Source organism: Leptinotarsa decemlineata, unplaced genomic scaffold (assembly GCF_025532065.1).
Source record: "Leptinotarsa decemlineata unplaced genomic scaffold, Ldec_3_MD MMD2_tig00000232_RagTag_RagTag, whole genome shotgun sequence".
Classification (NCBI taxonomy): domain Eukaryota; kingdom Metazoa; phylum Arthropoda; class Insecta; order Coleoptera; family Chrysomelidae; genus Leptinotarsa; species Leptinotarsa decemlineata.
Window position 1 is genome coordinate 869,925 of NW_027412546.1, and position 22,864 is coordinate 892,788.

The 22,864-nt window shown below is 36.7% G+C and overlaps 2 protein-coding genes across 2 annotated transcripts in view; one reads left to right on the plus strand and one right to left on the minus strand.

The window, feature by feature from the left end:
- The window catches only part of chinmo (Chronologically inappropriate morphogenesis), a 116,090-nt gene that overhangs the window by 26,392 nt on the left and 66,834 nt on the right, over positions 1–22,864 (plus strand). The gene's annotated exons all lie outside the window — the stretch shown is intronic.
- Positions 15,817–17,347, minus strand: LOC141481605 (uncharacterized). The gene is made up of 2 exons (XM_074173378.1): positions 16,821–17,347; positions 15,817–16,761 (listed from the first exon to the last, which is right to left on the minus strand). The coding sequence occupies exons 1-2, from the start codon at positions 16,992–16,994 to the stop codon at positions 15,835–15,837; spliced, it is 1,101 nt and encodes a 366-aa protein (XP_074029479.1). The 5' UTR covers positions 16,995–17,347; the 3' UTR covers positions 15,817–15,834.

Sequence of the window (22,864 nt, forward strand, 5' to 3'; positions counted from 1 at the left end):
TTTTTATAGTACGGAGGAAAATGTTGCCACAAACTCAGGGCTTGAACTTTTATAATATTCTATGTTCACTATCTTTGTGAAATTGTATGTATATTTTATTCAATTACTTTTCTGTATATTTTATATGTTTCTGTTTATGTTTATATGTTTTTTGTTCTGTTATGCTGTTCATTTACATTCTGTACCACCAACTTGCTACTAATGTTCCATTATACAGAGTGGTCCAACGAAAAGTATGCACCTTGCTTTTCTCCTTTTTTTGTAACTTAACGCAAAAATGCTCAAACAGGTCAATTTTGCTTTTGAGGGGGACACATTTTAGATGTATTTTTCTACCTGTGCCTTCAACCCCCTAGCGAGGGTGAGTAACAACCCTAAAATTTTAAATGGAAAGTGGGGTCGAGTGATATATCATTTGAAAGGGCACAAAATTATCTTTCCAATGATACCTAATTTGTTGTATTTCACTCAAACATGTAGGTTTTATGAAGAAAAACAACTACAACCCAGTACTTTGAAATGTGTAATTGACTTAGTAGAATCCTACTTCAGCAAGTGCTGAAAATGTGACCCATTTGCTTCCATACAATAATACAGATTTTGTTCAAATCTATTCCTAACATTCTGTAGCATATCAGGTGTTATACTTCTGCAGTCTGCTGTAATTCGTTGGCGAAGATCTTCTATGAACTCGGGCTGCGTAGCAAAACATTTATTTTTCAAGTGTCCCCAAAAGAAAAAGTCTAAATGCGATAAATCAGGTGACCTGGCAAGCCATTCGATGGGGCCTCTCTTTCCAAGCCACCGTTCAGGAAACCGGTCATCTAAAAACTCTCTTACCGGAGCAACATAGTGAGGAGGTGCTCCATCTTGCTGGAAATGAAGCCGATCATCATTATGATTTTGGTCATTTTCAATTATTTCTGTTATGAGAGGATCAATTGTATCTTCAAGCATGTTCAGGTAGACCTGTAGACCAGTTAAATTCTCAGTAATAAAAAGTGGCCCTACCATATGACTACCTAATATGCCACACCAGACATTGATTTTTTGAGGTTACTGGGTATGGACCTCTCGGAATAAGTGTGGGTTACTGTCATCCCAGTAACGGCAATTATGACTATTCACAGCTCCATTCAAAAAAATGTACTCTCATCGGAAAAGCACGTGTTGAATGATAGGTGCGGATCATCAATTAGTAGCTGGCTCAGTTGTTCACAAAATTGCAGCCTTCTATCAGGATCATCTCCATTGAGTTCCTGTACTAATTTGATTTTGTACGGATGAGATTTATAGGCTTTTAATATCCGTATTATGGACGAACGGGAGACACCTGAGACTGCAGCAAGCTGACGGGTACTTTGAGTATGATCCAATTCAACATGTCCCAAAACAGCGACTTTCACTGCTTCATTTCTGATCGGTTTCCGTGGCTGGTGTTTCACATTACAGACAGATCCGGTATCGACAAACTTTTGGACTAACTTGGCAACGTATGAATCATTCACATTTTTCCCGGGATGACTGTTATTAAAGAGGCGAGCAGTAAGTCTAGCACAACTATTATGTTGATAATAAAGTTTAACAATTTCAACTCGTTCAGGACTGGAATAAACCATTTTTACAGTAAAGTTGAAATAATTTCAAAAGCAACCGAACTGAATCAATGAACGTTTGCCTAAATTCTTTTTGTACACTTATCTGCTGTTGTTATTTGAACCAAAAAACGCACGAGAGAAATTGAGGAATGTAGTAGTGATAAAAATGCCGTTTTTTCCGCATTTTCATCAACACCAAAAATATCGAGTAAATGTTCTTGCTTTTTTTATAGCTATTCAAGTAAATACAACAAATTAGTTATCATTGGAAAGATAATTTTGTGTCCCTTCAAATGATATATCACTCGACCCCACTTTCCATTTAAAATTTTAGGGTTGTTACTCACCCTCGCTAGGGGGTTGAAGGCACCGGTAGAAAAATACATCTAAAATGTGTCCCCCTCAAAAGCAAAATTGACCTGTCCGAGCATTTTTGCGTTAAGTTACAAAAAAAAAAAGGAAAGCAAGGTGCATACTTTTCGTTGGACCACTCGATATACATATAATAAACATCTATCTATCTATTTATCAATTTATCTTTCTATATATAGATCCAGAATCAGAAACCACTCATAGGAACGCTCCACAGAATAATACATGACAGAGTTACATTACAAAATTTCACTTACAAAAATAACTTTTTTCCCAAAAACTTATCTCTTCTAAAATATATCCATTTCATTTCATCAAGGTCTTTCAAATAACTGATTTTCACATGTGATATGAAAATTTTTGGATGATTTATACCTTTGCTTGGGGTAGTAGTAGCAGAGTTAAGATGTCTTTCATTAAAAAATCTACGGGTCCTTGCAATTTTCTGAAATTTTGATACGTTTTTTACAACGGCCCTGTTTCAGTTTCGTCGGATCACCCTGTATATTTTTCAGCGCTGACTTAAAAAAAAAATTCTCGAGTATGTCTAGAGATAAGGATATTTTGTCTAGATTAAGTTGAAGAGAAAGTTGTTAAAATTGAAAATCAATCTGACTCGAATATGAAGACACGGAACGGATGGAATCTAAATTATTTTGAGTAAAATCGAACTATTGCTGAATTAAATCAATTCGATGAAACGGATTCCATATTTTGTGAGTTAGGATTGATATTAAAAATAGAATTCGTGTTTGTGTCCGTACGTAACTCTTGCACTGATAAGCTGATAATGTTTATCTGCAACGCGTGTATTACAATCAGACTCAAGGTTGGGCAATAACCCATTTTTTCATATTTCGAAAATATTTACGCACGTTTTTATCGTAACAGTTTTATATAATGCGGTACTTGACTGTTTTGTTCGAATCGGGTGATAATATCAGAGGTGGATTTATCGAGCATTACCCTTGAGAAAAATCAACCGTAATTTTTTTAGATTAATCATGGCACATGCAATTTTCGGAAACTTATAGATCAGTGGACTGTTAGAACGAAGGTCCTTTTCTACATTCTTTCCACTTTCAGTGTCATAATAACTAACGCGTAACGGCGCCAGTTTGTCTGGCTTCCCTTTCCACTTCTGTCGGACGTTCCGAGACGCACTCGTTCTTATTTGTATAATTATTTGCCAAAAAATTTCAAGCAATACTGAATTTTTCTCTCCTACAAAATTGAATATGTTTCTTGAAACTTGTAGCTTCGTTTGCCCAATTTAAGTCAAGCAATTCGTCTCAAACTTGTTAATTAATTTTGTCCTTCTAGTCTTCTAAAACGACGAGAATAATTTATCATTTACTTCTGAAGTTACTTTTCATTCTTTGAGGACAAAACACAAGCACTACAGGATAATCCTTGAGGCGCTCATACCAGAAATTTTGTTTTTTGCGAACTTTTCGAGTAAAACTGATCACAATCTCGTCTTCTTCTGTCGGAAAACTCAAGTTAAATATTTTCTTAGCAAAGAAAACTTTTCAAATGAATTTTCATTAAAAATATTTTATTTTTTTTTGATATTTTTTTCCTCAGTTCAGATTCACTCAGTATTGATAATAAGATTGTACGTTTTTTAAAAATTGTTTAGTGAAAAATCTCACAAATTATAATTCAGTACCTAATTGAAAAAAAATTATTTATAAAACATCCCAATACAAAAAAGATTTTCAATTAGTTTTCATTGAAAATGTAGACGGTGGAATAGAGCAGCTTTTTGATAATACCTTTGACATATCTTCTGAACAGCCTGGTATATACACATACAATCCTAAACAGTGTGTCAATTTTAAAACTTACAATGGGCTATATCTCACGAACGAAAGCTGATATCGAAAAATGCTTGAAACCTTTTCTAGGACAGTAAGAGGGAACTAAAGTGACATAAAAGAGAACTCACCCCTATCAACCCCCTAGGCCCCACCCACCAAAACTCAAAAAGTTTAAATTGCAAACCCCTACTTGTGATACATCATTGAAAAGACTATAAAAATGCTATCCAATGGTATAAATAATAATTGTACAGGGTGAAGTGTACAGGGTGAAAAAACTAAATCTGTTAATGATCGTATGAGGTATAAAGAATTCAGAAATTATACCTTGTCAATAGTTAGAACTGAAAAAAGGACATATCTCAAGTCTGTCTGTTCTGAAAAATACCACGCAAAACCTGGAATGCTCTTTCTAACCTCAATGTTCGTTCACAAAAACAATATTCATTACCCAATCACCTCTCGAATCCCGATGAAATAAACAACTATTTTGCCCAATTCGTACAAAACGTTTCTAATAATTGTGATGACAATATTGAATTTTATAGCAATAATTATTTAATCAGGCAAGATAACTTCTCATTTCGATTCAGTACTGAAGAAGATATTCATGAAATCCTGAATGATATTAAAAGTCAAGCTTCAGGGGTTGATAATATTTCAATCAGAATGTTGAAACTTTGTAGCCCGTTTATTGATTAATATATTACGCATATCATCAGTTGTTGTTTTGAACGTTCATATTTTCCAGACTTGGGGAAAATGGCCATTGGGAAACCCATTCCCAAGAATAATGATCCAGCTAGTTATTCTGATCTCAGAATTATCAGTATACTTCCAACCATGAGTAAAATTTTTGAAAGAGTTATTTATTTACAAATTAATGAATATTTCAATAACAATAATCTATTATCACCATCGCAATGTGGTTTTAGGCAGGGTTTCAGCACGGCTACAGCTCTTGCTACTGTTACACAAGACATTGTTGAGGGATTTGATAAAAGAATGATTAGCACTCTGGTACTACTAGATTTTTCGAAAGCATTCGATACCATCAATCATGAGCTGATTTGCATGAAACTCAAATATTATGGTTTTGATAGTGCTGCCTTATTTCTCATCTGGTCTTATTTACTTGGTCGATCTCAAAAAGTTGTTGTTGATGGTCATCACTCCTTCCCTCTTGATATTCTATCAGGAGTACCACAGGGTTCCATTTTGGGACCTTTATTGTTCATCATTTATACTACTGACATTATCTCGTCCATCAAGAAATGTAAAATACAGGCGTATGCTGATGACATACAATTATACATGCACTTTAAAATCGATGAGTGTGCTGAGGCACAAAATCTCTTCAACACTGATCTTGATTTGATCAATGGGCTATAAAGTGAACATGATTTGAAAATTAATCCTAATAAAACAATGATGATACACTTTGGATCGCAGAAGAATCGTAAATTTGCAGAAAAAAATTTCCGTTTAGAACTAGGTTATACTATCTTGACTCCTGTCAATACAGCTAAAAACTTAGGGGTCATGCTTGACACTGATCTTAGATTTACTAGTCATGTTAAAAATTTAATGAAAAAATCTTATATGTCATTGAAACTGTTATACTGTAATCGTTTTATTTTGAGCCAATCTCTAAAAAGAATGCTCTGTGATAGTTTGGTGCTAAGTCATTTCAACTACTGTGACTTCATATATGGGCCATACTTATATGATTCAGATAAAAAAGAATACAAAAAGTGCAAAATCCTTGTTGCCGCCTAATTTATGGACTTCGTAAGTATGATTCAATTTCTGAAGCCTTTAAAAACTCCCGCTGGCTCAATATGAAAAACCGTATGATTCATCATTTGGGTTGTTTTGTCCATAAATTGATCACCCTTCCCCATTCTCCTCTTTTAATACAAAAACTAATTCTGCTGAAAATATTCACTCAAGAAACATCAGACATAAAAACAAATTAACTATGCCACAACATCGCACTGCACAGTTTCAGAGATCATTTCTTTTTGGTGCTGTAAAACTCTATAATTCATTGCCTGAGCAATTGAAGAGATTCAATATCAGGAAATTCAAATACAAATATAAAAATTATATCTATGATAGTCAGTAATGTCAACTTACTTTTTAGACAACAGATCAATTCAATTAAATTATTTATCAACTATCTTTAGAAGGTAATCACAAATTATTACTTTATTTACGGTTCTCATTTCGTGGTACCATCACTATTAATTGCTTTTATTTTTGTATGTTTGCGTGCATTATGGAGTGATGCTTGTTGGTTGAGTTAGAGTAGCTTTGAGCTAGACTTCGCCAAGGAGTATCTCCCGTAAATCTCCCGTAAACTCCCGTAAACTATTTTCATTTTCAAATATATCTTTGTATTGTTTTTTTTTGTATTATCAATAAAGCCGATTTATTATTATTATTATTAAGTAATAATTGTGAAACTCTGGCTCAAATGCAATATTCAATGAGGTTCGTTGAACTGCAAATTTGTAAAAAATGTCAATTAAGTAAATGTTCGAAGTGGGTTCCGTTGTTTTCTAAACAATACAGCCTATTTTCTGAAAGTACTTTTTTGACATAATCCGAATACCTACGGAAAGCAATATATCTCATTTGTATTTGAAAAATGTCACTTCAATATGTTATACTTCTACTGCAAACCATGTATGTTGGAGAATGTTCCAAAAATACTTGTATGTGAATTTTTTCTGATGAATCCACTCTACCATCTCAAATTCTGATAGAAGCTCAATGTGACAAACACTGTATACCGAAAACTTCTACTGGACACCCTGTATATTGTTTAATAGCTCAAAAAATACTTTGAATTGATATCTCAAACTTTTTATGAAACATTTTTTTGATAACTTCCTTGCTTTATCTCAAACTTCTATTAGAAACACACTGTATACCGAAAACTTCTACTGGACACCCTGTATATTGTTTAATAGCTCAAAAAATACTTTGAATTGATATCTCAAACTGTTTATGAAACATTTTTTGATAACTTCCTTGCTTTATCTCAAACTTCTATTAGAAACACACTGTATATCGGAAACTTGCGCTTATGTCTTGTAGACCACTAAAATGGTAGTGGTTGTAGACTCCTTTCGAAGCTTGAAACTATGATAAAATCTCTCTCTGTTTAAAATCTGTTTTTCCGTTAACCAGCTGTCGCACCCCTACGAACGACAACCCTCAGAAGTCGAGACTTGTGCGAGCTAAGGATTAACGAGGTCTTACCTTTTAACGTGTGATTACTAACACGGGTTGGACGATAGCAAGTGAAGATCGATCGTTCAGACTAGGGCTTGAACCGCCGACCAACACGGCAGTCAATTCGAGTGAGTGAACAAATCACCCACGCCGAACCGCTTGGCTACCGACCGACTAAGAGGCCTTATCACAGGTCACTGCCGGTCACTGCGAGACTCGGACTGTCGGAACACAAGTGTGTGTCGCTTCTGTTTGGAAAATGATGAAACAGCAGCGCACATACATTGTGACTGCCCCGCTGGGGATCGAATCAGGTTTTTAGAGTTCGGCAGAGCCGTAGTCTCACCATCCGACCTGACAGACCACTCACCATACAAACTAATCGGCTTCGTTGAGAAACTTGGTTCATTTGGTCGAGCGTGAATAGGTATAAGCCACAATAAACTCACTTTTGACCTAATCTAACCTAACCTAGTGATTGTAGAAGTTTGAAGTATTTAGACTGTGAAGGCAAAAGTTGATCATCGAACGGCGAACGTCACATTACATTATTACACAAAGATCGTACGGGACCCTACTGCATCAATTGAAAGGAAGTTGTACCAGATTTTGAAAAAACACCAAGTCTATTTTTCGGACAAGGAAAGATCATCACTAACACCGCACCGCAGTAAGCCCCTTCACTCGTATGGATTATCCAAAATCCACAAGAAGGACGTTCCGCTTAGACCGATCATCAGCTCCAGAGATTCGGCTACTCAAAACTTGTCTAGATTTTTACTTCCCATAATACAACCATTACAAGGAAATACATCGTCTTTTGTGAAGAATTCAAGACATTTTCTCGAACTACTAAGGTTAATTGAAGTCACACAGGAAGATCAACTAATTAGTTTCGACGTGGAAAGCCTTTACACCAACGTTCCGGTCGAAGAAGCACTCCAAATCATACAGAGAAAGCTATCCGATGACGGGAACGTGAAAGAGAGAACGAATGTACCTATAGAAGTAATCATGGAATTACTAGGATGCTGGGTACGAAACTGTTATTTTCAACTGAAGGACGGATTCTTTACACAAGATGAGGGACTGTCAATGGGATCGCCACTTTCACCAGTCATAGCCAACATATATATGGAGTGGTTTGAAACTCTGGCCATTGAAGAAGCCCACAAGAAACCTCGAGTCTGGTTGAGATATGTTGACGACACCTTCATAATATGGGACCATGGGAATACTGAACTAGACGCCTTCCTGAAACAGATCAACAGCGTGTGACCTTCCATCACTTTCACAATGGAGAAGGAAATCCACAATGAATTGCCATTCTTAGACGTTTTGGTGAAGAGGACCGACACTAAGTGGGAAACATCTGTATATCGAAAACCCACTCACACGGGACAGTATCTGAACCATAAATCCAACCACCATCAATCGACTAAAAGAGGAATCATCAAGACTCTATTAGACCGTGCATTCGGGCTCTGTAATACGAAGGAAGGTCTTGAGAAGGAACTAGACATCATCAAAAATGATCTTCAACGGAATGGCTACTCCAAAGCGATGGTAGAAGAGACTTTTTCTAGAAGACAGCAGGAGCCTCGCAAGGAAAAGAAGCCGTCACAACCAGTGCTTGCACTTCCCTACATCAGAGGATTATCGGAGAGGATAAAAAGAATTGGTTCCAAGTACAACATCAGAACCTGCTTCAGATCCGGTTACACTATCCGTAGCAGCCTCACGAAAACCAGGCCACCAAACGCGGACTGCGATTCCAAGAATTGCATTTACCGGATACCCTGTGAGTGCGGAAAATCCTATATTGGTGAAACTAAGAGGCCATTGAATGTTCGCATTGCCGAGCACAAGAAACACACACAGCCAGGGGAAACCAGCAAATCAGGAATAGCAGACCATGTTTGGACCCATCAACACAACATTGAGTGGTCCCAAGCTGAGATCTTGCACAGAGAGGAACATTGGTTTAGGAGAAAATTCAAGGAAGCCGCATACATGTTGAACAACAACGTATTCAGCCAAGCCAGCGTAGAAATACGCAACATATGGAAACCCATCATCAAGCGAAAAATGGCAAACTTCCGCCAAACGGTCATCTCCCACTGAACCAGTGAAGCAAAAAAAATGGAAAGTGGGGATAAGTGAAAGTACTCGAACGAACCATAAATAGTCATCTCTCGTAGGAATCAGTCCAGTCATCACCCAAAGACGATTGTAGACACTAACAATCGAAACGTCGTGAATTAACGTGGCTTGAAATCTCTTAACTTTTCATTTTAATTTCTTTAATTTTTGGTTCAATCGTTTTATTTTTACTTGTATTTTATTTCACTATTATTTCATTTCAGGTAATTTTTCCTTAATATAATTGTTATTTTCAGCTATTCATTTTCAATTCTTCTTTTTTAGTTGTTTCAGGGATTTCAAATCATTTTATATATTAGACAATGGAAGTCCGAACTAGTGAAATTCATCATGAAACATTGTCAATCACCTTCGAACAAAAATCTCCCTGTTGTTTCGTGCAAGGCGAGTCGAGAGACGATAATCTCTTCCAGGTAGTACTACCTCAAAAATTGTGTTATTGAATATAGTCCCAATTATTATGTGACTGCCTGAACGATATACATACAATTTTTCGATATCCATTGTGTGGAAATGTCGAGCGAACCGTATCTATGCCAAGAGGCTGCTGTCTACTATCTATTGTCACAATTCCAATTTCAGAGGATGTAATCCAAGTTCCAACCTCCGTTTCCTTTGTGTTCAATACGAATATCTTGAGTCGCATCCCACTTCTGACACCAAATTTCAAGCATTTGTCGAACTTGATCCAGATCAGAGAAGAATCAATCCTGCGATCTCGGATCACCTTGGATACACCTCGGAAACCCCGTATACTTCGACCGTCCTTTGTTCTCGGCTCACGAATATCGCATCGGCAGCAGAAGAGAGAAAGGAAGGGCCAGAACCGAGAAACGTGCTCGTACTCGTAGTGCGGAGTGCCACTTACCCTCCGTAGATAATATCAAACATCCCCTGAAACGAGCCCCTCGGCGCGACCTTGGCCGCATACTCTGACGCCACTGACGTGTCGGGAGGCGGGGGAGGCGGCATTACATGCCTTGTGGTTTCACTTTCATTTCACTCTCCTTGTTAGCTTGGTGGAGGTTCTGCTTGGTGGGTGAGGGGGGTTCGAATGTGACTTTCTCTTTCCAAATGAACTATATTTATTTGCCGGGGGATTGGGGGAAATGACGGTTATGGTCTCACTGCCCCACATTTGAGGATTATTAGCTAGTTGGGCAGTAGTTTTTTCGATTATGGTGCCGTACATTACCGTCTCGGAGGATAATGTTTTTGTTGACAACTTCTGTGCCAAGATTTCTTGTGAGAAAAAAAGTCTAGGTCGGATGTATAATTCCATCTGAACATTACACCGAAAATTCATGTACTTTTATTGATACGACTCAACATGTATCTCTGTCTGAATGAAATTTGTTGGCCATGCATGACGGATTGTAAAACATCGTTTTAAAGAACATTGTAGACAGTGTAGGCACCAGATTTGATAAACCTGAAAAGGTTGATACCATTGAATGTTGGTACAACCAATGATAAAAAAAACAACTTGAACGTTCAACCTTTTTGGAATTTTCACCTAGAATAACCCTTTTTAGTTCATTTCGATGAGTTACTGCGTAAATTCAAGTCTTTTTGGCTAACTTTCCATGGACAGATTTATTTTTGACTCTATAAAAGGACTTATTATCGATATTGAACACAATCTTGAATTAGTTTCGAATTATTTTTCATTTTTCAGTTTGTGTTGTGGTTTAAAACTTGTTTTTCAGTTTTTCAAATCATTATTCATTTACAAATAATGTTCTATTAATCAGTAACTGTCTGTGAAATATGTCAATGTAGTTGATTTTCTGAAATATTCGATATAGACAGCGCTGTTTCGACCCGCCATTGGTCCCATCAGCGATGCTAGGCTGATTCACAAGTACGTTGCCTCTGGCAAAAATAAAACAACATGATTTAAGGATTCTGACACATTGAATGAACATTTAACAGCTCATAAAAATACCAGAATTATCTTTAAACAATTCTTTGTAACTTTCAGCAGCCTGTAGTTCAAAAGTCAAGACGAAGTCGGGCCATACTAACACGGCCAGTGTTGCCAAGTTATTTTCATGCTTAGCAGTAGATTTTGTATTAGAAAAACAGCAGAATCATCGAAACAACAGTTGAAAACATATTGTACATACATAGAAGTTTTCACTTCTTATAGTCTTTCAATAATTATTATAGAAAGTGAATTCAGTCATCAGTCAGTGGATGTTATTGTAAAACTCAAACAGCTGAGAACCAAAAGAGGAGATATACTACAAACAGTAATTTGAGGGTCAAAACAGGAGATCTACAGCAGAAAGAGTGAACCAGATAACACTTGATACGGCGCTTCTCTCGTGCAATTTCTTCTTCATCTGCAGTGGATTGATATTTTCGCTCACGACTTCGTAAATAACACTGATGGATACTACTGACTCTGCTATGCTCGCACAATCACAAATGTCATAACTTCAATTATATCTGCGCGAACCATGGCATCTGTAATAACCTAAGAAACCGAACGTTGTCAATTTGTTCAAGCTTAATTTTTTCAATATTTTAATAGTTGTGTCGAAAATATCTTCCGCTTTTTTTTACCGTGGTTTGCAGGTTTTTATGCATGACGTTTCGTCTACTGCTGCGGTAGACATTATCAGAGGCGATGAGCTAACGGTCGAATTGCTCGAGTCGTTCTCAACGCAGAAACTTCAATCTTGGAATTTGTCTCCTGTTTCATATCATATATAAATGGGTTGAATAACCTTGTTTGTGAACAATTAAGAACAGGTAGCCAGATTTTACCGATGGTAATTGTCTGAAATACAGGAATAATGCCAATAGAAAGGAAGAGGCAACTAACAGTAGCGAAATCTGGCTGCCTGTCCTTACTTGTATACAAACAAGGTAATTCAATCCAATTAAGAGAAACTAAGCCACATCCATCGATGATGATAATGAGTGATATTTTTGCTGGTGTCTTGTGTTATTATCAAACTTGTTCAGTTTGATCTATAATTTAACCATGAATCGACTTACGAATGAACAATGCTTGCAAATTATTGAAGAAAGTGCATTGTGCACTTCTTCCAATTTATGGGCAGTTTCGTCGGCCTACTGAGGGAGCTATTCGGAAGCTTGTGACTGAATTTCGAACCCAGTTTACATTATTGGACATTAAACCACCAACACGCATACGTAGAGTGAGGACCGAAGAAAATATTGCGGCTGTATTCGCCAGTGTTCGTGATGACCGTGAAATGTCGATTCACCGCCGTTCGCAGCAATTGGGCCTCTGTTACTCCAGTACGTGGATAATTTTGCGAAAGGATTTGGGTGTATAACCTTATAAGATACAGCTGGTTCAAGAATTGAAGCCACACGACCTCCCACAACGTCTAACATTTGGTGAATGGGCGCTGACAAAGTTGGAGGAAAATCCATATTTTTATCGAAAAATTGTGTTCAGCGACGAGGCTCATTTGTGGTATTAATAAGCAAAATTGCCACAGCATTACAAGAGCTACCGATGCATCCCGAAAAAGTCACTGTTTGGTGTGGATTATGGGTCGGTGGCATAATCGGGCCGTACTTCTTCCAAGACGACAATGGTCGGATCGTTACTGTGAATGGCAAGCGCTACCGTGTGATGATTGAGGACTTTTTGTTGCCCAAAATGGAAGAATTGGACATGCCTGACATGTGGTTTCAATAAGACGGTGCCACATGCTACACGGCACGCGAAACAATGGCCCAATTAAGAGTTGCCTTCAGTGAACAGTTTATCTCACGTTTGGGGCTCCTCAATTGGCCGTCTATATCGTGGCATTTAACTCCTTTGGATTATTTCTTGTGGGGTGATGTAAAGGCTCATGTCTACAGGGATAACCAGCAACGAATGACGCTCTGAAGCATTTATACGTGAAATACCGGTCGATATGTTGAAGAGAGTGTGAAAAAATTGGACCTTGCGCTTGGGCCATCCAAAGCGGAGCCGTGGTCAACATTTGCATGAAATCATCCTTAAACATTGAATTATATTGATCGTTCTATTGATTCCAATAAAGATTTCATCAATTTTTTTCAAATTTTTTGTGTTGTTTCGAAAATCAAATCCTATACTTCTTAAAAAATCACCCGTTATAAAACCGGAGACAAATTCCAACATTGTTGTTTCTGCGTTGAAAAAAACTGAAGCACTTCGACCGGTGCCTCATCGCCTTTGATATCGCCTACCGCAGTAGTAGACGAGACGTCAGGCATATATATCTGCAGACCACGGCTAAAGTACCCAGAAAATAGCTTTCACTCAATTATCTCCGGCCTTGAAAGTTTACACTATTTTAATAGATATTTTGCTGTTCTCGCAGATATTATGAATCAAAACTAATGGATAACGGTCCGGTTTTTCTTAAGTTATGATCAAAGGTGTAACTAACACGATTTTGTAACTTTCTATTATATATTGAGATAATCATCAGGCCAGGTTTTATTTTCGAATATTTGGCGAAGGTGCGCGTAATAATTTTCGTAGTTTTCTGTGTCTCCCATATTTTATCTTGAGTTCAAGAATAGCTTTGGCTCAAGAAGTGTGAAGTTATTTTATTTGAAATAAAACGAAATACTGATGCCAAAATTTAAAAAATCTAGATTGTATTTCAATAAGTCATTGCTCAAAAATACTATATTATTGAAGGAGGATGCATGTATCAAATCCTGCATAACTAAAAACGTATAGTGTGCCAAAAATTCACAGTCGTTGGTATTGATTTTTTTTTGTAAAATTTCCTTTCTATTCTCCCATCAGGTGAAACGAAATTAGACTTTTTGGGTCTTCAGTAGCAAATATGAGTGACATGGGTGGATTCAACCCATTCCGTGACAAACAATTGTACAAATTGAGTGTTTTTTCTTATAATGTTATCCGTATTGACAGTGAGGATGACTGTGTTCCATGAAAGTGAAATTTCACTTCATTCATCAATTATATTGCGTAGAATCCTGTGAATGATATCTGAATCGATTCCATTACGGATGTTTGGACCACAAACGGACTAGAGGGAAAGTGTTGTTTCGTATAATTCAGCGTTCATTTCAAATAATTTGTGTTACCAACCAATAAACGACCGTCACTTCGTCCTTTTTTTCGTCCGTTGGCCACCCCCATTCGCCGCCGCTGGCGAGCGTTGCGACGTTCGCCACACACGCACTTACGTAAGCCAGCAGCGCCGCGACCGTGCACATGCCGCCCGCTCGGAGGCGTCCTTAGCAGCGGCTAATGCTCCCGCGGCCGTTTCGCCCCTCCTCGCCCCCGCGGGGGCCCGCTCTCAGGGCCACTGCGATCGCACAACACGACATTTCGGATATTTGCAAACCTGCAACGCCACCCGAAATCTAACTAGCACGCACACATGCGATTCGAACGGCGTTGCCGATTTTTCGCAAATTCGCCAGATCGCTACAGACGCTTCAAGAGCGGATCGACTCCGTCTAGGAGGTGGTCATGGTTGACCACAACATGTTCCGCCCCTTGTCGGGACTTCAACCTTCCCTACTACTATGCCCTCCAATGTGGTATAGAACTGCCAAATAAGCTTCTCTGGTCTCTGAACCGAATTCTTTGCTATCCAAGTTGTTATCGAAATGCCAAAGAAGGATGACTTTTGTCTTTGGTCTGGATTCTATGCTATCCAAGTTGAGATATAACTGCCAAAAGAACTCTCTTCAATCGATAGACTCAACAAATAATCTTAAGTCTGGATTATGTGCATCGAACGCTGACAATATTCTTCCTCTGTCTTTCACTGCAAAGCAATTAGTTGTAAAAATGCTAAACAAACTCTCCCCAGTTAGAAGACTTATCAAATGGTATTGGTATGGAACGCACTGGACTGGTAATTAAGCTGTTAATTTTCTTGCAAGGAAGGATGCTGCAGGCAGTTCCTTCAGATCATAATTCGTCATTGGTATCAATTTAGATTCTACCAAACACACAATTCCTGGACTGCAAGAAAAGTTTCTTACTTTTGGTGAGGAGGGAATACTAAGAGAAGAAAGGTCGGTTTGCAGATGTATCAAAAGTATCTTCAGATTTTAGTGCAGGGGTATACAGAGGATGACCCAGGACGGAGAAATTAACCTATTTAAAGTTCCATGCCACCGTATTTCAGACAAGAAACAGTTAAGAAAGTGTAGAACTTAGATAACATCAGAATTGGTATATAATAAAGTAATGGAGTGGTTCGGAAAAATCTTTCGGCAGGGGATGTATCAAATACCTCTGCTAAAATTTACTGATGGGAACAGAGGACCATTTGCTACGTATAAAAATGCCGGAATCTAGAAGGGAAATTGGCGAGAAAGTAATGGGTTCTTATTTTGATCAACTTCTGCTTGGATATGGTAGTGGACGATAGAACGATAAAATGGGCCCCACATAATTTTTCCTTTAAAGATTATTCAATGAGGGAGAAACTAAGATTTTAAGGAGGGTATGAACACTGTATATTAATACATTTATTTCTGACCGGGATATTATAAGCTTATATCGTCATAGTTACGCTATCAATAAAGAGGGTCATAACTCCCTTGGGACATTATAGATTTTATAATTCCCTCTACCTTTCACAAGTAAAAATAAATAGAAATGAAAACTGAATCATATTTTATTTATTCACGTCATTACAAATAATAAATGTACAATTTTGAAATGTTCCCTGAAAATTACTTCCGCCACTGGAAACAATTTCTTCTTTTGTATGGCTGGAGCTTCTGTTCACTACAGTCGAGGTACCTGCCTCTTCTGATGACAAAGTAGACAACATACGCGCCGTTTTGTTTCTCAATTCGATGCTATCCTCCAAATACCTCTCCGCCACCGTGGAACTTTTCCAACCTCCGTGTCTTTTTAAGTTAGTCATAGTTGCTCCTGCATTGGCTAGAGCAGTAGCAGAAGTGCGACGAAGGCAATGTCCCGTATAGGAAGATGAGTTTGGAAATCCTAAATACATTGCGATTTTGCTGGGGATTTTCCCAAACATGTTTTTTCCAATTGGCTGAGATGTACATTTATTTTGTCGGAAGCTCAAAAAAAATCGTTCAATACCTTTAGGACGCAAAGACATATAAAGTCTTAATAAAGGCAAAGCGGAGAACTCTTTTTCATCCACAACTGTAAATTTCTTCGATACACCAGTTTTACTTTCCGGTACGTTCACTACCATAACGGAATCCCGGTTCTCTATATCCGATATCTTCATATTCAAAAGTTCCTGACTTCTGCATCCTCCAAAATAACCCATAATCAAAACAACGTATAACAAAAAAAAGGAAATAAATACACACAAAAAGGAAAATAAGAAAAAAATTACCTTATGCAATAAATGAATATCATTAGGAGCGTCCTTTAGGAATCTGATAACATCTTTAGGAGATAAAACAGCAGACTTTTTCGGCTTATAACTCTTACTCTTCCGTTTCAAAAAAGCCTGTAGTTCATTGAACTTGGTGATATCTCCTTTCTCATGTATAGTCACCATCGATTTTAGCATTGACCATTTAGTCCATAAAGAATTCGGACTATACGTTTCTGACTGAAACGAATAAACACAATTACTACCAAATCTACCGAAAAACATAGAAAATTCCTTACCAGTTCTTGAAAATATGCCAGAAATACAGTTTCAGTGACATCTTTTGGCATAACATTTTTCCGTGTCAGCCAGTCCAGATATATCTTGTATTCTTTTTGGTATACGGCTTCACTTTTCGATGGAATTAATGATTCTCTTGCTTGTTCAGCTTTTTTCAAAATATCCTCCTCCATTATATTTGGGGTAGAAAACACGTTTTCACCGCAAACACAGCTTGATAAGAAAGTTCTGTTTATAAACAAGTAACATAGCAACAACCTAGCAACAAGAAAACTCTACTATAATCAACGGTACCTGATTCAAATATACCGGGAAGGTAATGAATTGGTACATTTTTCCGTTTCAAAAATGAACAAAATTTTATTGAAATCGGTCAGAAATAAAATTATCTATGTACCACGGGAATTAATGAGCCTTAATAACCTCAGGCAATTGCTGTCCCTCGGGCCAGAGGCCCTCGGGACGCAAACTTTGCCATCGGTAATTAAGGCACTCCTAATTCCCTTGATACATAAATAACTATTTTCCATAGGATAGGTCATTAGTACGCCGCAAGAACCAAAAATCGTATGTGGTGTAGTTTGTCATTCTGGTTCAAATCGTGATTCAACTATTCAGTACATTCTGGTTTCGATTGGTCCTGATGATCCTGAATGATGCTTTGAGGACTTGAGCTCAGTTGTGACAGTTGCAGGAGTGCGATAAGCTAAGTTTCCGTGACGTCTACTCTAGACAGGGCCAGGAAGATTTCCTTGTCAAAGTGGCGCTGTAAATGTTTTTCCTTTGGCTGATTTGCTTACGTTATTTGCTATTTTAACGGTATTATTCACAATTTGCACGTCATGGTTTTTTAGTGCAATATATATGTGGACCTGTTGACCATCTGGAGTATTCTTTATGGTAACCATAATGGCATGCTGATGAGATTTCAAAGTGCAAGTTTATTTTCTTAACGATCACAGCAACCTTCCTATATGAGAGCATCTCTTATTCAGCTATACCTGACGATACATTAGATTCAGCCATGCTGGGCCTTTTCATCTCTGCTCTGGGGGTAAGTTTTTGCTGAAAAATGAGAAATGAAACTGCAGTAAAACTATCGTTACTGCAGCTTCGTCCTATATGGACATTTCCAAACTAATACAATAAATCTGACCTGCTGACTTTATAAAGAGGAGGTTGTATTCACTTCTGACATAGATTCAGCTTCTAATGAAACATCCTACTCTTGAGGAGTTACTTCTTGGTTACACTATGTACTCCTAGCCTTTCTTAACATAATGAAGAGTTGTGAAACGAATATACTCTTTTTATTTTGCGATTTAACAGGGACATTTGTGATCGTTTAGTCGATGTCCATCTCCTCTATAGACTCAAGGTCGCGTTCTTTGGTTACAAAGGCTCCCAGCAGTACATAGAGACTTGTGCCGATATGACAAGGTTATCTACGACGAGAAGACATCAAGTATTCGTGAGGTTTCGTTCGAAAAAACAGAAATTGATGAATGAATCGATTTTTCGTGAGGAAAATTGAAATTCAACTTATTTTTTTAACAAACCTCATATTTTATTGATTTATATCCATTTGGTTTAGGTAGGTATGAGAATTTTTTGTCCTATTGAGGCTAGCCCCATTCCAGAACTCCCCCCTACAATTTAGTACTTCAGTTACTACTGGAGTTAATTTTCAATATTTCCACCGCTTTGCAGGTGATTTATGCGTAACGCATGTGTCGATAATAATCGTTAAGGTCAATCAGTTTCTCATTAAACCACGTACAGAGATCTGACAACGCCGAACAAACTGCCAAATTTCGTTGCGTCATCTGTTCAATATTAATATCGGAATAGATATATTTCTTGTGTATAATCATGTACGACTGGATATCTCCAAAGGAAGGCCTCGTTAAGGTGATTTGAATGCAGATTCTAGCGTTGTTTTTGAGGTGAAATGTTTTTCAATGCTAATTTGGAACTTCTCCGTCCTTCCTCGCGGTATGGAATCAGGACAATATTTTCGGCCGTTCGAAAATTGCACGGCGAATCTGATTATAATATTAATAGAAGTTTATTAGTGCAGGCAGGAAACTTGGAGAAATTCATTTCAAAAGAGTGGATCTTTTGGGTAGAATCGATGAGTCAATAGTTTTTTTGCAATTCCGCACGTTAAACTATCAGGTTTTGTTTGAATTGAAAGAAAATTTTGAAAAATAAAAATATTGTTAGGTTCACATTCACATAAATTCATAGAATGTCCAGTAAAGACATGGGAATAAAGGAAAATTACAATCTGTTATCGTTTTTTCCCCAATAACAGAGGCTCAGTTGCTGCGAACGGCGGCGAATCGACATTTCACGGTCATCACGAACACTGGCGAATACAGCCGCAATATTTTCTTCGGTCCTCACTCTACGTATGCGTGTTGGTGGTTTAATGTCCAATAATGTAAACTGGGTTCGAAATTTAGTCACAAGCTTCCGAATAGCTCCCTCAGTAGGCCGACGAAACTGCCCATAAATTGGAAGAGGTGCACGATGCACTTTCTTCACCGAGCATGAATTTTGATAATAAAATTCAATAATTTGCAAGCGTTGTTCATTCATAAGTCAATTCATGGTTAAATTATACACCAAACTGAACAAGTTTGACAATGACACAAGACACGATTCACGCGTGATCTGTCAAAAAGACGTTGTCAAAAAGATATCAGCAAAAAAATCACTCATTATTTATATGTACCTTAAAATTTGGAAATCATCCTGTTGGACGATTCTCAAAAATTTTTAGCTGAAGCCAAGCACAGAAATGCACTTTCAAAAATATATTTTTCACACATGGAATCGGTATCGCTTCAAAGTTCAGGCAATGCTACCACCTGTTGCATCCGTCCCTTCGAGCATATATAGACAGGGCGATCACCGATTTTGAGCATGATATTACCAAAAGTAATGTCGTGAAATGAATAAAAATTGAAATAAAATTAACAATATTTGAAATTCTGCTCCAGACTACTCGGAAGAATCTCAGATCTGTATATGTAAAAATTGAAATTTGAATGATTGGTTTATTGCAATCTACAAGTTGAATTTGACAAAAAAGGTTTCTATGTGTTCAGATTGTCTCAAAAACAGTACTGTAATAGAAATATGTATTCATAGACTGCCAAAACACAATAAAAACCGAAAAAGAACGAAGTAGTGGAATAAATGTATTCAAAAAGAATGAAAAGGTAAAAGTAGCTTAGAAAAATACATAAAAAAATAAAACAAAAATAAAGACAATGGTAGATATCATTGAAAAATAAAAAGTGTAGAAATTAAAAAAAAAAACAAATGAAAAAACACACGATATTAGAAAATCATGGTATGATGAATGGTGCGGAAAAAAAGTTGAAGACAGTTTGAAGTAAAGGAAATTAATAAGACAAATGATACCCTGAAAATAACCATAGAACAAATATGGTGTGATGTAAGCATAACAGAAGGATAAAAAAATAATAATAAGAAATTAAAAAACAGAAAAAGTCAGCGGGAAGATGAGAAGGATCCGGCAATGAAAATAAGGTTAAAGGAAAGAAATGGCGCCTAAAAATTTCTAGAAACAAATTCAGGTGAAGAGTGAACTAAGAACACAAGTGTGTTTGAAAAAATCAAAAGTTTTCCTTGAAAGCCAGGAGATGTTATAGACTGAAGGGAATGGGGCAAATGAGTGGAAAAAATTGGATAGGTTCAAAATTTCAAAAGAAGCAAACAAGGAGCAGCTTCAACCCCTTATCAATAGGATGGAGAAAGAAGCAATATGAACGTGCAAATAAATGGAAATAGCAAAATAACCAGAAATGAGACAAAGCCATGAAAAACAGAAAAAATAGTAAAAGTTGAAAGAGCAGTAGAAGCAGTACAAACCTACATCTGGGAAATATAATTAAACTGTAGCAAAAGAAGAAAGAACACATTTTTTTAATGAAGAAGAAAGTAAAACAACAAGTGTAGTTATCTCAACAATAATATATGCTAGCGAATCATGGACAATACATAAAAGCTCAAAAATCACAATAATGGAAAAAGACTTTCTCAGAAACAATGTTGGGATAACTAATATGGACATGGGGGAAAAACGAAGAATTGAGACAAAACACAAAAAATAGAGTGGTAATAAAAAAATCTGAATGGTATACCCAAATGGGTAGTTGAAACAAATAGATTCCTGAAAAAGAAGAAAGGAAGACAAAGAAAAAGCAAATAGATGGAATAAGTGAATTAGGTCAGAAAATAAAAAACGATCACGATCGAAAACATGGAAAATGATGAAAAACTTTACTGTTCAAGATTTTACAATTGTACCACATTTTGCACGATTTTATGTTGTTTTACACCTCCTTCGAAAAATTTCAAATCTGATCAATGTCATTGAGATTCTTTTCACTGATGAATATCTACTGAAAGTCAAGGCCAATAAATTTTGAAAACTGAAATCACACATGCGCTTTCCGTTTGATCACTACACGAGTTGAAGAATTATCTACCTTTTTTCGTGTATCTTCTTCTTTCATTGATAGTGAGATTGGTAATAGATCAAAAATAGATTATTTCCATCGACAAAAAAGCTACTAACGTATTTTTTAAGGTTACCTACTACTTCAACCTACAGAACTCAAAAAATACAAGTTCATTTGTTTTTAATTGCAATCCCATTAGTACCTAAATTAAATGATTCGCGAGAAGAAAAGAACAACAAACTTTGTCAGCAGCCGTATAACAATGGTGGCAAATCTCAAAATATATAAAACCTTCGTGAGTCTTTTCAGCATCCAATAACAACAAAAGTTATTGAGATACAAAAATGTGTTATTATTTGCACCGCTATAATGGTTCATTTGATTTTTTTAGTAGCCACGTGCCGTTGTCGGCATCGCTTTTAGATGAGACGTTGCTAAAATGTGCGAATTCTATTTTCTCTGCTCCCACGACCTGTCTGCATGGTTTAGGACTGCCACTATTTTAAATCATGAACGACTATTGCCGATTCGTCTGCTGAAATCACAAACGCTTGTTCCTGCCAACGATATGCTTGCTTTTTGCTTTGATCAGAAAAAAAATCTTATTGAACAACTGAAAATTACATTTCTTGATTACTGTCAGTCGAAAAAAATCTTAAATTGCTCGTTTCAATGCTCCATATGAATTAAAACTAGGCAGACACTTGGAAAAAGTTCAGCACCTTCAAAAATACAATTATTTCACAGCTCAAAAGTATTTTCTTTTAATCAACGGAACGCATGACCTATTAACTATATGGGCTGAAAAATCTCGGGCCTAACACATACAGTGTGACCCATTTTTAATGGAAACACCCCCCTAAAATTTTAAGTTGTGAACCGATTTTAATAATTTTTTTTTGAAATGTCAAGTACTAAAAGGTCTACCTCGGGACAAAATTTAAAATGTTTATTAAAGTTTCAGGGCATACTACGATATTTTTTCTTAGTCGAAAATCGGGATTTTTTATTAGCGATTTTTTTATTAAAAAAATCACTACGCCACTGGATTCAGAGTGCCTCTAAACAGGTGTGACCAAAATTCCATGAAAAAATATTCGTTATTAACGAAGTTATGACGACTCAAAAATTCGAAAACTCACACAGCTAACAGTCCTAAAAAACACCCTATATCAACAGATATAGCCCTAAAAATATTTTTTTTTTGATTTCAACAATAAAGTGCCTCCAGATGAAAAAAAAACAAATAACGTAAATATTTTTAATGAAAATAACGGAATTACATTCAAGTTTTCACGCAAATTAACTAAAACTAAGACCTAATATTTCAATTTAAATCTTAGTTGCCATGGAAATGATATTACAGTTTGACACTTGTGAAAGATTTAAGTGTACTATTGTCAACAATATTCACGTTACAGTTCTTCGAATTATTTTGTGTCATGGCTGCAAGATTGAGCGTAAGAGAGAAAATTGAAATTGTACGCCTTTCGGGAGATTACGTTAGAAGTGCTAGCTGCGGTACGGTAAATAAAACAAATAAA

Bases quoted from the DNA above. Each gene is read 5' to 3' on its own strand.
- LOC141481605 (XM_074173378.1), bottom strand. From the start codon at position 16,994: ATGGAGGAGGATATTTTGAAAAAAGCTGAACAAGCAAGAGAATCATTA. The intron at 16,762-16,820 runs GTAAGGAATTTT...TATTCGTTTCAG, and splicing joins TGGCATATTTTCAAGAACTG to TCAGAAACGTATAGTCCGAA.